Genomic DNA, 15057 nt, shown 5'->3' on the forward strand with positions numbered 1-15057 from the left:
ATTTTTTTCAATTAACAAGCATTTGTTTTCTCTTCCTTTTACTACGCTTATCCTATTAAAATAAAAGAAAAACAAAACTCTTATAACATGCAGTCAAACAAAACAAATTTACATATTGGACATGTCTAAAAATGTATGTCTTATTCTGCATCTTGAGACCTCTCTTTCAAAATAAACTCTACAAGAACTTGATGTCCTCTCCTCATTTGTTGACTCACTTGCTTATGGGATCCAGTGAGAGATCTTGTTGTAGGATGAAAATCCCTAAAGAAATCTCTCTTCTGAGGCCAAGTGACCTCAGATTTTGGTTTCTGCATTTGTTCTTTTCCATTCTTGGTGAAAGGTATAGAATTTTTGACTCAGAGGGTCAAGCAAGAGAGCCACAAGAACCCAGAAATTAAAATTCAGGCTGGGTTTTGCAGTCTAGATTGATTGCAGTCTAGATAATCTTATAGGTAGTAAAAGAAATGTTTGTTCTTTTTTCTTAATATATCTGTGAATAACCATTTATATAAAACAATGAATCTAAGTGCTTCCAACTGAAATCAGCATGTACTAAATCAAAAGACTAAAAAGTGGATTTATAGGTCAGTAAGCTTGATAGTGATTCTTGGAGACATATATATTAATAAAGAGACAGTTAATGAACATCTAGAAAAAGAAAGCTATTGTTGTGGGGGGCTTGAGGTGAACCCCCTAGGTTTGGGATAGATACCCTTTGCAAGAATGCAAGACTCCAAAACTTGGTTTAAAAATAGAGAAGTTTATTAATTTAGAATTTAGTGTTGAATTCAGCCAAGGGGACAGCAGTGATGGAAAGCCACCTCCCAGAGGACATAAATTCTGGGGTCTTTATACTCTTTACAACAGGTGATATGTTACTTAAGGAGGGTATGTACTCAGGCACAAGAGGGGTGGGGGGGAGGGGGTTGGTCATCTGACCAGGGTCAGCGCTGAAGACATAGGTGGTGACCCTCATAGTTTAGAGGACAAATAGATTTCTTAGATACATCCCAATGGAAGGTGTATCTCTGTGCCCCTCTCGAAACCTAGGGGATCATCCAAGGGTGATAATTCTCTCAAGGGATTTTCCCTTTGATGTGGCAGGTTCTTATCAGGAGTTTTTTTTTAACCCTTACTTTACATCTTAGAATCAATACTGGGTATTGGTTCTAAGGCAGAAGAGTAGTGAGGGCTAGTCAATGGGGCCTAAATGACATGCCCAGGTCACACAGCTAGGAAGTGTCTGAGGTCAGATTTGAACCCAGAACTTTCCATCTGTGAGTCTGACTTTCAATCCACTGAGCCACCCAGGGGCCCCCTATCAGGAATTTTTTGTTTTTTGTTTTTGATATTTTAGGGTTAGTAGTCACAAGGATGCAAAGGAAGCTGTGAAGTTTAAAATTAATGTCTAATAACTATCATATTTTAAAAGTTTTTATTAATAACTAAGGTAAGACAGCTATTTAACCCAGCCCCCTCGCAAGAGCAAAAGAGGAAGAGAGAGGCAGAGCCCCAGAACTTAATAAAATGTGACCACGCAAACGTGGACAAAGGGAAAAGCATTCTAGGTAATACAGAAAGGAATTTTGGATAACATAGTTTTAGAGATTCAAGATATTTCTAAATATACAAAGCAGAGGAATTTTCCTGCTTAGTTTGGCCTAAAACATTTCTATAATTTGGGGGTACAATATCCTATGCTACTGTGACCTCATAGCCACAATATTACTTCATCAAGAATAGTTTATATTAATTCTTGAAACCAAACAAACAAATAAGCAAAAACTCCCAGAGCAGATCAATGCCTTTTCATTTTTTTTCAGGGTTACTACACTTTTATATTAGAGGGCCTGTTTTAAATAATGTTTACATAGTTTTTAACTAAAGGATTAACAAGACCTCTCAATTATTCTCATGAACAATATGGACAAGGTGATAACACAGTTAGTTATTGAAATTCAATGAACAGTAAACCAAAGAGTAGTCATTAATGGTTTAATATCAACCTGGAAGGTGGCCTGTAATGAAATGTTCTAGGATTCATTTATATACCCTTCGCTGTCTAACATTTTAGCCAGGTATTTTGATCAAATCATAAATGTCATGCTTATATGTTCAAGTGACATAAAGACAGAAAGTTTGGTCAGCACTCTGAATGAGAGTGAGGATCTAAAATATATTGGCAAATTAGTATCCTGGGCCTGTGAATGAATTTTTAAAAATTAAATACCTATTATATGTCAAGCACTATAGTAAGCATAGGGGAAGAAAAAACAAAATTGGAGACAGTTTCTGCCCTTAAGAAACTTATATTCTTTTTTTAAAAAAGACTTGCATGACTTTAATTAACAAATGTTTGTTGAATTGAATGATTTCTTTTCTTCATTTAACATTCATTTTTTTTCTCCAGTAGAATTATACTCAGTTTTGATAAGGAGGTTGTTCTTGATTATAATCCTGACCCATTGGGCTCCGAGAATATATTCTAAGCCTTCTATAGTGGTAGTTGTTAAATCTTATATGATCATGGTTTTAGGTGTACTGTATTTTGATTTTTTTCTTTCTGGCTGCTTGCAGTATTTTCTCCTTAACTAAAGAATTCTGAATTTTGGCTATAACATTCCTGGGAGTTTTCTTTTTGGAATTTCTTAAAAAACAAAACAAACAAACAAAAAAAACAACCAACCCTTACCTTTTCTTTTCTAGGATATATCTGAGGCCAGATTTAAACCCAGGTCCTCCTGACTTCATGTTGGGTTCTCTGTTCACTGTGCTATATAGCTGGACTGAAATAATTATTTATACCTTCTTGCTGTAATCTTTTAATGTATTACATTGCTAGGTCTAGATCTGGAAAGGATCTCAGAGACCATCTTGTCCAACTTCATCATTTTAGAAATAAGGAAATGAGACTTAGAGTGGTTAAGTGTTGTCCACAAAGATCTAAAGGTAGTGACAGAGGTGAATGCCACACCACTCTGGAATCATATTACTATCTTGGGAGAAATTCAAGAGAACTTGCATCAATTGATTCTGAGTAAAAAGCAGAACCAGGAGAACAATTTAGCTGACAATATTTCAAAAACATACAACTTTGAAGCATGATCAATGGACTGGACAACCATGATTCCAGAGGAATATCAAAGAAATATGCTATCCACATCCTGACAGACAGGTGATAGACCAAGGATGCAGAATAAAAGGTACATTTTTTTTGATATAGATAATATCGGGATTTGTTTTCCCTTAATGTCCATATTTCTTAAAGTAGTTTCTTTTTTAATAGTTGGGAAATAAGGAGGGAGAAGGGAACTGAGATAGTTTTTAAAAGAAAGAAAAAAAATTGATGGAAGTATTTATAATTGCTTCATATGAGAAAAGATAGCAGAAGGAAGACCAGAAGGAATCACAGGCTAGTAGAATGCTTTTAAAATCCCAAGTTGAGTTTATTATACTGATTGTTATTTTTGGGAAATCTTCTCACTGAATTTCCAGTGTTAAAGCAAAGAATCAAAAGGCAGATAATGACCCTAAATTGACTGAATTGATTTTGCCTCTTTCCCTGGAACCTGAGGATTAAATTTAAAAGAGGATAATCAATCTAAAGAACAAGAAATCCACTCCCCAGGAAAGGTATCTAGGCCCTACCTTAGCCCCCAATCACCCTAGACTCTGGCTATTGATTAATTCTCAAGCTTTTGTGAACTCAAGACCTGGCTTTTGCCTCCTTTCTTCCTTAAAACAACCCCCCCAAATGTTATGGTTCTGTGTAGTTCACCAAATTATCCATCTGCTCTGAGTAAAGATGCTTTATTATAAGTACTTGGGTAGTTGTGTTTTTTTCCAGGTTAATAATTATTTAAAAGAAAGGCAGTTATATTTCAAAGAAGTTCACAGTTTTGTATACAATGCTTTTTTTCTATCCTACTGTATATGGAAATCTTTATTTTTATTTGGTGTTTAGGTTGAAAAAAATATCTTTTTTAGATGAATATGGTGTGAATCCTGTACTTTACCTCTCATTGTCCCTTTCTCTTACCTTGACATGATTCCTAGTTTTTTTGACTTACAGTTTGTTTTTAAAAACCATTTGGAATTTAATTCCCCCCCTCCCCAATTACAAGTAAAAACAATTTCCAACATAAAAAAATGAGTCTCAATTTCTTTTTTCCCTACCCTCATCCAACACTGAGATGGTAAGCAATTTGATATATGGGAATAAAACATTTTACCACATTAATTCCTTTGAGGAAGGAAATTTAAACAAAAAAAATTTAAGAAGTGTGATGATAGAATTAACTTTTCCCTTGTCTATTTTTAGCTATTCAAATCAAGAACTTAAAGTACTCCTACTTAGTATCCCACTTAACCATTAGGTAAGAGAGCTCACAAGTCACTTACTAGTTCATACCCCCAAAGGCCACAAGCACTGCCCCTTCTTGGGAAGTACTAGGCAAATTGAAAGACTGCAAGTGGTTTCTGTGAATGGGGGAAAAGACAGGAAATGATGTGGAAAAGGTGTATAAAAAGAGGCCAACATGATCTGGGACACCATTCTTTTCCTAGTGTTTGCAGAGACTGGTTCCTTGGAGAGATTCCTTTCTTGGCATTTGGAGACACTGGTTCCTTGGAGAGATTCCTTCCTCAGCTTGTGAGAGACTCTTTCCTTGGATTCTGCATAGGCTTGCTGGAGACTACTGGACTTTCAGGTGGAGTTCAGAACTTGAGGAAGCCCCTGCCAGGGACTGAGCTGGACTTCACCAGAGCAGCACTTAGGGCTGGTAGGCTTATTTAGGCTCTGTCTCTTTCCTACATTTTCCACTTTCACTTTTTCTACCTTGTTATAAATAAAAACTGCTCAGTCATTTTGACTTAAGGGATAATATATAATTGGCGACCACAATACCACTTTTATAGCTCCCATACTGAGTCAAAAACCTAATTTAATTGTTACAGAAAGTGAAAAAAGTTTGCTTTGGTCTGTATTCAGATTCCATAGTTTTTTCTCTGGAAGCAGAAGGCATTTTTTTTATCATGATTCATCTGAGATTGTTTTAGATCATTGTGTACTGCTAAGAATAGCTAAATTATTCAGTTGTTCATCATATAATATTGCTGTCACCGTACACAATATTCTCTTGGTTCTGCTCACTTCACTCTGCATCAGTTCATACAAGTCTTCCCAGGTTTTTCTGAGCTTCTTCTGCTCATCATTTATTATAGCACAAAGTATTCCATTACAATCATGTGCTATAACTTACTCAGTTATTCCCAAATTGATGGGTACCTCCTTATTTTCTAATTCTTTGCTCCCATAAAAATTGCTACTTTAAATATTTTAGTACATATAAGTCCTTTTCCTCTTTTTAAAAATTCTTTGTGATACCAATCTAGTAATGATATTGTTGGGTCAAAGGGTATGTACTGTTTTAAAGTCCTTTAGGTATAGATCCAAATTACTCTCCAGAATAGCTGAATCAGTTCCCGACTTCCACAACATTGCATTAATGTCTCAATTTTCCCATATCCCTTCCAAGTTTTGCCATTTTCCTTTTCTGTCATAATAGCCAATTTGATAAGTGTGGGGTGGTATCTTAGAGTTGTTTTAATTTGCATTTCTCTAATTAATAGTGACTTAGAGCAATTTTTTGTATGATTATAGATAGTTATAATTACTTTGTCTCACAACTGTTTGTTGATATCCTTTGACCATTTATCAGTTGGGGAATGACTTGTGTTCTTATACATTTGACTCATTTTTCTATATATTTGAGAAATGAGGCCTTTATTATAGAGACTTATAAAAATATTTTTTCACCATTATGATTACTATGTATTACTCTCAATCCTATCCCCTTCCCTTCCCCCATTTGCCCTTTTCTCTCTCCTTTTATTGTCTATTCTCAAAAGTGTTTAGCTTTTGACCACCACATTCCCTTAATTACTCCTCTCTTCTATCAGTTGCCCCCTTTTCTTATCTCCTTCCCCTTTTACTTTCCTGTAGAGTAAAATATGATTTCTATATCCAATTAATTGTACATGTTCTCCCCTATTTGGGCCAATTCTGATGAAAGTAAGGTGCAAGCGCTCCCCTCTCCACCACCTCAGTTTCTCCTACACTCTAAAATCTATTTCATACCTCTTTCATGTGAGATAATTTATCCATTTTTCTCCTTTCCCTATTCTCTCAACTGTAAGGGTTAAATTTAATGGTTGGACAATAATTTTATGAAATTATGTGGTCACCAATATTTGTTATATCTTGAGTAAGAAATTTATTTACAAATATTTACAAAATGGAGAGGAAACAATAAAGTAGAAAAATGTGAAGAGGTTAGAGAGTTTAATCTATCCTATCAATTTAAATGTTTACTCCAGGTCAGCTTAATCCAGGCAGAGATTAATTAGCTCTCAACCGGGAAGACTGGTGGTTAGTAACCACACAGCCTCCTCCAAAATGGAAGCTAGTCTCTTAGGAAAGGAGGAAAGGATTCAGTCTTTCACTCATCCAACGAAGTAGTCCAGGAGTCAGTGTTTAAATTGAAGCCAAGTTCCAAATTCACAATCCAAGCCACAGTCTCCAGTTAAGCTCTCTCAAAGACTCTCCCCAGTCAGAAGACAATCTCCTCAGACTATCTTCTCAAAGACAATCTGCTCTGAGGGAGTTTGGGGCTTGCTTTTATGGTGACTTCTTGATCCTTCTCCTCTTTATAGGGGCCAATCACTGTTTCCAAATTGTCTAGCATTGCCCAGGGGGCAGTGTCTGTGGGATCAACAGTCTCGCCTTCTGAAAGATTAAGTTCTCATCAAAAGGATTCACAGCTAAGGATGTGAATTTTCTAAATCTTGCCTTCTGAAGGTTAAGTTCTCATAAAAAAGATTCACAGCTAAGGGTGTAAATTTTCTAAGTACCTTTCCAGCTTCTCACTTAGTACTAAGTGGGGTATTCAATCTTTTGTTGATTCAATTTAAAAGTAGACAAAAGAGAGTTAATCCTGTCTTCAGTCTACTGAGGTACTAAGTAGGGGTTAACTGTTAACTATTAAGTTAGTGTTAACTCAAGATAGACAATAAAGAATTTTCTTTCACACAATTCCTTTTCTTCACTCCTTAATTTTATTTTTTTATATCATATTACATTCACACCCTTGCCCTCTGTCTATTGTACTCCTTCCAACTGCCCTCATGATGATAAAGTTTTTAGGAGTTACAAGAATCATCTTCCCATGTAGGGATTTACAGTTTAACTTTATTGAATGTCTTTTGATTTCTCTTTCTTGTTTGCCTTCTTCTGTTTCTCTTGAGGCTGGTATTTGAGAATCACATTCACCTTATCAGAAATGTTTGAAAGTTCTCTATGTCACTAAACGCCTATTTTTCCCCCTGAAGGATTATGCTCAGTTTTGCTGAGGTGATTCTTGGTTGAAGTCCTAACTCCTTTGTTCTCTGGAATATAACATTCCAGGCCCTCTAATTATTTAATGTAGAAGCTGCTAAATCTTGTGTTTTCCTGACTCTGTGATATTTGAGTTGGTCTTTTTTTGTTTGCTTTAAATGTTTTCTTCTTGTCCCGGGAGTTCTGGAATATGTTTATAACATTCTTGAGAGTTTTCCTTATGGAATCTCTTTTAGTAGGTGATAGGGAGATTCCTTCTATTTCTATTTTACCAGAGAATCGGGGCAGGTTTCCTTGATAATTTCTCAAAAGATTTTCTTAAGGTTTTTTTTTATGATGGCTTTCAGGTAGTCCAAAGATCATAGATGATCTCTCCTAAATCTATTTTCCATGCCAGTTATTTTGTCAGTGAGATCTTTCACATTTTCTTCTATTTTTTCACTCTTCTGATTTTTATTGTTTTTTAATGCCCATATAGTTATTAGCTTCCACTTGACCAATTCTAATTTTTAAGACATTATTTTCTTTAGTCAGCTTTTGTACCTCTTTTTCTAGTTAGTCCACTCTACTTTTAAAATTCTTTTCCCTGGGGAATTTTTATACCTCTTTTTTCCACATGGTCAATTCTGCCCTTTAAGCATTTTTTCTCTTCAGTGATTTTTTTAATAACTTTTTCCATTTGGCTAATTCTGCTTTTTAATGTGTTCTCTTCAATAGATTTTTGTGCCCCTTTTATCAATTTGTTTCTATTCTATTTTTGGTACATTATTTTCTTCATTATTTTTTTTGGCTCCTTTACCAAGCTGTCAGCTCTTTTTTCATTCATTTTCCAACATCATTCTCATTTCTTTCCTCTCTTACTTGATATTTAAAAATCCTTTTTGAGTTTGCCCATTAATTCTTTTTCTTTAAACCCTTACTTTCCAGCTTAGAATTAATGCTATGTATTGACTCTAAGACAGAAGAGTGATAAGGGCTAGGCAATGGGGGTAGGACAATTTTGTGTATTGATTAGACATCAGCATTCTCTGAAGCTTAAATATCATTTTGGCCTTAAAATATTACCTTCATAAAGGGAAATTAGATGCAAGTGGTAATTTCATAAATTTGCCCAAGAACATGAGCATGGGAATGACTTTAAATACTGATGAAATTTGCCAGAAATATTTTAGGTTGCTAGGTGGTGCAGTGGATAAAATATAGCATTGGGAAATAGGAAGACCTGATTTGTAATCCTGCATCAGAGACTCCCTAATTCCTCTGTGTTTCAGTTTCCTTGTTTGTAAAATGGGATAATAATAGAATGGATCTCTCAGAGTTGTTGGGAGGATCAAATGAATTAACATGTCTAAAGCATTTTGCAAACTTTAAAGTGCTATATAAATTTAGCTTTTATAATCATCATCATCATCATCACAGTCTTTTACCTCACTTGAAGAGATAACTTTCTCAAGAGATCAGAGATGAAAGGCTATGAACAGGCAATTTCTAAAATAAAAATATTATTTGTCAATGATCGTATTAAAGAAAGCTCAAATATGAAAGAATATACTTATAATGATCAAAATATCTGGTCAAAGATATTTCCTCACCCTTCAAAATAGAAAAAGAGGATAAAAGATAGGAATAATCAGTGTTGGAAGGGCTAGAAAAATGCACTCTGATATATTGTTGATAGTTATCATTTGGTGTAGTCATTAAAGAAAGTAGTTTGGAGTTATACATATATTTTAAAAAATGGACTCAAATATGAAAGCTCAAATATGAAAGAATATACTTATAATGATCAAAATATCTGGTCAAAGATATTTCCTCACCCTTCAAAATAGGAAAAGAGGATAAAAGATAGGAATAATCAGTGTTGGAAGGGCTAGAAAAATGCACTCTGATACATTGTTGATAGAGTTATCATTTGGTGTAGTCATTAAAGAAAGTAGTTTGGAGTTATACATATATTTTTAAAAATGGACTCAAATTTCTATCTTTTTACCCAAAGATTTTACTGCTAGACCTTTCTCAAGGAAGTGAGGGAAAAGAAGGGAGGTTGCATATACATTAAAATATTCCTTACAACACGCAGAGAGCCAGAAACAAAGTAGATGCTTATTGATTAGAGGAGGGCTAAGCAAGTATTAAATGAATGTAAAAGAATATTATTATTATAAAACATACAGAGAAGCATAGAAAGACATGAACTGATACAAAGTAAAGTCAACAGAGCCAGGGGAAAATATACACAATGACTACAACTATAAATGGAACAATAACAACTTAATCAAAACTGTGTGATTCAAAATTATAATTATAATCTTCACCTCAAGGAATAGTTATGAAATGACATCTCTTCCCATCTCTGTGGGAAAGTGGGTGACCAGGGGTTTGGAACACTGCATATAATGTCAGACTTTTTCAATGTATTAGTTAATTTCACTGAACTTTTTTCCACTTTAAAAAATTCTTTATAATTTGAAAGACTTCCTTCAGAGAGGGTAAAGAAAATACTATGTAGGTTATGTAGGGATGTAAAAATAAAAGATATAATAAAATTTATTTTTTAAAAGAAAAAACAAATAGTTTCTGCCCTCAAATTCCATTAGAGATGGAATGAGTGAAACAGTGAAAGTTAAGGCAAATGTAGAAATACTGAGACCCTACTTTGCCCTGATCCAAGAAGAACTATGTCCAGAAATTTGGGTCATTGTGCCCACTGACATATACTAGTATATGTGCCAGTCACTCATTATACTACATAACTATTATAGATTTATTGCAGCATTATTATTGTGTTAACCATTATATTAGTTTATATTATTCAAATGAAATACCATTTTTGAGGAGAAATGACTCATTTGTTGAGTTTACAATAACTTCAGACTCTTCTTTGGTGATGTCCCCTAGGGCAACCTGGACAGTAATGGATCCAATCTTGCCTTTATATATTCCCAAATCAGCATCATAAATAGTGTCAAAGAGACCTAAAGAGGAAAAAGAAGAAACTGAGGATCAAATGTGATTCTGTGATTGTTATTACCCAGGTTTTATCCTATGCCTCTCTTTTCCACCTCCCTCTTCCCTTTAGCTAGTCTCTCTGCTTTACTTTTCCAAATCCTCTAATTATCTAGGTGCAAAAGATGTGCTATTGAGTGAAAAATAATTTTATAATAGCACAAAAGGCCAATTAATAATTACACAATCAGATTAGATGAGTCAGCAACATCTAGCTGATTGAGCCTAAGTTCATCTACATAGAAGTGATTTGGACTAGATTGAGAAAAATATTGATTGGTCTCATTCCATATCATTCAACAAAATGGCTTAAGACCAGATAATTTGATCTGACTCATGACTTATAAAAATGACTAGCATTTAGCATAGAGTCTGGCATTCAATAAGCACTTGATAGAAAAATTTTTATCTATCTATCTATCTATCTATATCTATCTAGTATTTTATATGTTTAGAAATATATGTGATTTTATATCTTGTCTATTACTTCTCTATTCTTCATATAAACTATTATGTTTGTCCAAATTTTGACTACCAGTAAATTATTAGTAAATAATGTTAAATAATTTTAAAGAAAATTACTAGACCTTCTTCTGTATCACTGGAAGCTCTGTCACTGGTGGTAGTTCCATCAGTATAGCAACTGAATTCTCTTTTGAAGGCCTGGAAAAAAAGAAAGGCAGCTACTGAGTGTAACAATTTTCAGTATAAATATTAATCAGATTTTAAAAGAAAAGCATAGCTAGTAAATAAATAAAGATATATTTCTAGGGCTTGAGATTAAAGTGATATAATTCCTAGTAAAAATCCATTCCTAGATCTCAGACCCAGAAAATAATATAAAAAATCCTAAAAGATGCTAGTGGTCAAGGAAGAGAACCAGGATCTGATTCTAAAGTATGCTGTAGTTCAAGTCAGAAGATCTGAGCTGGATTTGTGGATTACTTCCTTTGTGTCTTTTGACAAGTCACTTAATATCTCTGGGCCTCAAATCTCTCACATCAAATGAGGAGTTGGATCAGATGACCTCAAATATCTTTTCTGTCTCTAAATCTATGATCATATAATTTAAAGATCTTAAATAAGATCTTCACGGAAGACAGCATTTTTTCATATGTTTGCTGATAGTTTGGATTTCTTGTGGAATTGCTTGTTCAGATCTATTGACCACTTAGCCATTGGAGAATATATATATATATATATATATATAACTTGGATATGAGACCGTCATCAGAGAAATTTGCTGCAAAGATTCCCCCCAATTTATGTGTTTCATTTTAAATTTCAACTACCATTGGCCTTGATTGCACAAAACCTTTTTATTTGCATGTGCTCAAATATGTCCATTCTTTTTTTCTTGCTTGTAAGCTTGTCCTCCATCTAAAGCTGTGAAGGTTATTTCCTTCATTGTTTCTTTAATTTATTTATGATGTACCTTTTATGTCTTTCATGTATTCATTTAGAGCTTTTTTTGCTTTATGTTGTAAGGTACTGGTCTCAACCTGATTTCTGCCAGACTGCTTCCCAGTATTCTCAGCAGTATTTATGAAGTGGTGAAACCTAACCCCAGCAATTTCAGGTTTTTGGTTTGTTGAACATGTGGCTACTATATTTGTCTGTTTCTGTATATTGTATACTAATCTGTTCTACTGGTCAACCTTTCTATTCTTTAACCATTACCAAATAGTTTTAGTAATTACTGTTTTATAGTTTTAATTTAGGTACTATTAGCTTCTATCCTTCCATTTTTATTATTTCCTTTGAAATAAATTGTTATTATTTTTTCAAGCTCTAGGAACTAATACTTTTATATTTTTCTTGGCAGAAAAAATGAACTAGTAAATTAACTTAAAGAGTATAATAATTTCCAAAATTATATTGGCATAACCTACTCATGGATAATTAATATTTCTCCAATTACTTAGGTCTGCCTTTATTTCTGAAAAGTGTTTTGTATTATATTCATCTAGTTTCTCTATGCAGCTTAGTAGGTAGACAATCAAATATTTTATATATTCTAGTTATTCTAAATGAAATTTCTCTTTCTATTCTGAAGGAAGGTTATAGATGGTATTTTCAAAGCATGTGTGCATGTGCATGTGCAGATATACATAATAGATATATAATAAAGTATATATTACACTCAAATATATGTGTGTATATAGAGATATTGTTATCAAGAAATATGTAAATAAGGTAATCTGAGTAGGGTCAAAAGAAAATGCAACTTGGGCGTGAGGAAGGATAATGGGGATATTAGGAAGTTATAAGGTGATTGGAGGAAGAAAGAAGGTACAGGAAGATTTATAGGAGAATAAAGGAAATGGGGTATGTAGGAGAGGGCAGCTCAAACAGGTTTATTCCCAGAGGCTTGTGACAGAGAATACAGGGAGGAAACTAGGGCCAGAAAGAAATGTTTAGGTTTGGCTGGAGAGTTTCTCTTGTTAGTTTCTCCAGTCTCTTGAGGGAGGAGTCGAGAGGGCCCCTCCCTGCCAGTCAAACTGATGCCTGAAGGAAGTCTCAGGGAGGTACTTCCTGCCAAGATGGATGCCCAAGTTTTCTCAAGAAATAAAGAAAATTATTCCTTCCTCTTGAAACTTTGTCTTAATTTCCGACACAATGATTCACCAGAGGGTTTGTATAGGTAATAAGGGGATTTATTAATACCAGGGTCAGTCAGAAGGGGGAGGGGTTCAGGATTTCCTAATTGCTAGTAGGGAGACGGGTGAGGGTGGGGGATGGGTCGCGGAGAGGTTTAGACAGAGAGAGGGTCTGGCTCTCCCAGTCAGGAAGATTTGACTGCCTTTTAAGTAAAACCTTTATCAAACCTAGAGGTAACTTATTTGAGGATACTCCAATTATCTAAAGAAACTAAAACCCACAATGTTCAATCATCAAGCCCTCCCTTCCACCCAGGGCCCAAAGGAAAATCAGGGAAGGGGAGGGATGGAGGTGGGAGATCAGGGAGAGGTCCAGAGAAATGAGATAGGTCCAAATTTCCCCAAAACAAAATAAGCACAGGCTGGGGCTGAAACAATTAGGCCAAAGCCGAAAGGCCAAAGCAAAAGCCACAGTGAAAGCCAGAAGGCAAGAGCCCCATCAGTTGGAACTTCACCTCTATTTATAGCTTTAAGTTCTAACTGACTTTCTGAAGATTCTAAGTTGATTAACTGACTTTTTGTGACCTTTAGAAATTACAGAAGCAAAAAGTTTTTGTTAGTTGCCTTGCATTACATATACACACTTGCAAAATTCCTTTCTGATTTGAAGGAAAGTTATGAGAAGTCGTGTTTCCCAAAATATCTATATCTTGCTCTACTCACACAGACACACATATTAGATATAGTTTATCTATATACTTACAAATACCATCTCTCATATATAACCTTCCTTCCAGATAAAAAGAACATGTAGATATAGATCGGTTGAAAATACATTTGCAATTTTGCTAGAAGCATATATTTTAAAACATTTTGGCAGATTAATTCCAAGAAAATTTCAACTACCTGAATGTTGTCAGTATCACTGGGATGCAACAGAAAGTACACTTCTTTTAGAGTCTTTGAATGTCTTGAACTACTGAATTTAAGCACCTGCGACAGGATTAATTTTGCAAAAGTGGCTTTTGGGAATCCCAACTTTCCAGTTCCAATTGCTGGAAAGGTGATTGATGTTAACGATAAGGAATCAGCAGTTTCCAGACATGCTTTGATAGATCCTTTCATGATCTGAAAAACAACAGATATTTTCATGCAATCAGAGGCTAGCATTAGAATGGAGGATGTAGCAAGAAGAGGAATAGTGGTGTTCCCAAGGCTGTAAGGGCATGCAGCCGCCAGTTTGTCTCTATGGGTTTGTACACGATAGAGAATGACACATGTAATAGCTAGTGACAAGAGGAAGAAGAAAGAAATATAATATTCTTAATCATTCTTGCTATCTGATTTGCTGACTGGTTTTGGGAAGAACTAAGGGAATCAGAGGGGAAAGGGAAGGAAGAAGAAAGACCGATTCAGAGCAGCCACCTCTGAGATCAGGTTTACTTGTAAGTCCCATTCATCACTGCTTAATTGGCAAAAACGTCTGACAAACCATATATGATTGAGTCACAAATTCAACAAATCTGTACTGAGGCCAGAAACACATGAGAAAAACCCACAACCTTCAAAAGAAACAGTTGAACAGAAGAAATGTGTCCTGCCTAGATGCAGGGTACATCCCACACACATTAACTTCTGAGATTACTATTTCACTTGTTTAACTGTGAAACATAGTGATGGTGCTGCCTGTCTCATATTACCAAGAAAAATAAAAAACCCAAACCACTGATCCTGACAGAAGGCCTTAGTGTGTCTTTCCAGATGCCTGACTGAATAATTTTGGTCCTGAAGTCATAAAAAAAGAGTTTCTTGTTAGTGAAAGAAGAAACTGTGTGGGACCAAAGTAAATCTAGTTATCAATATTAAGTTTGAATCTGTATCAAGATTCGAGGGAACTACAAATAAGAGTGACTTTTTTTGTGCTTGTGTTAAAAATATTTTATTTATTGAAGTGCATAGTTTTAAATGTGCACAAATATGGGCAGCTAGGTAGCATAGTAGATAAAAGTGTCAGACCTGGAAGTTGTGGGTTCAAAAGTGGTCTCAAACACA

The 15057-nt window shown here is 34.7% G+C and overlaps 1 protein-coding gene across 1 annotated transcript in view; it reads right to left on the reverse strand.

The window, feature by feature from the left end:
* The window catches only part of LOC123242359 (protein mono-ADP-ribosyltransferase PARP14-like), a 92417-nt gene that overhangs the window by 18212 nt on the left and 59148 nt on the right, over positions 1-15057 (reverse strand). Inside the window, exons 8-10 of the mRNA XM_044670050.1 lie at positions 13912-14133; positions 10993-11068; positions 10225-10374 (exon numbers count right to left, since the gene is read on the reverse strand). Of these exons, the coding sequence (XP_044525985.1) occupies positions 10225-10374; positions 10993-11068; positions 13912-14133 (448 nt within the window). The remainder of the gene's footprint in view (positions 1-10224; positions 10375-10992; positions 11069-13911; positions 14134-15057) is intronic.

The sequence above is a fragment of the Gracilinanus agilis genome, chromosome 3, assembly GCF_016433145.1.
Source record: "Gracilinanus agilis isolate LMUSP501 chromosome 3, AgileGrace, whole genome shotgun sequence".
Taxonomy (NCBI): domain Eukaryota; kingdom Metazoa; phylum Chordata; class Mammalia; order Didelphimorphia; family Didelphidae; genus Gracilinanus; species Gracilinanus agilis.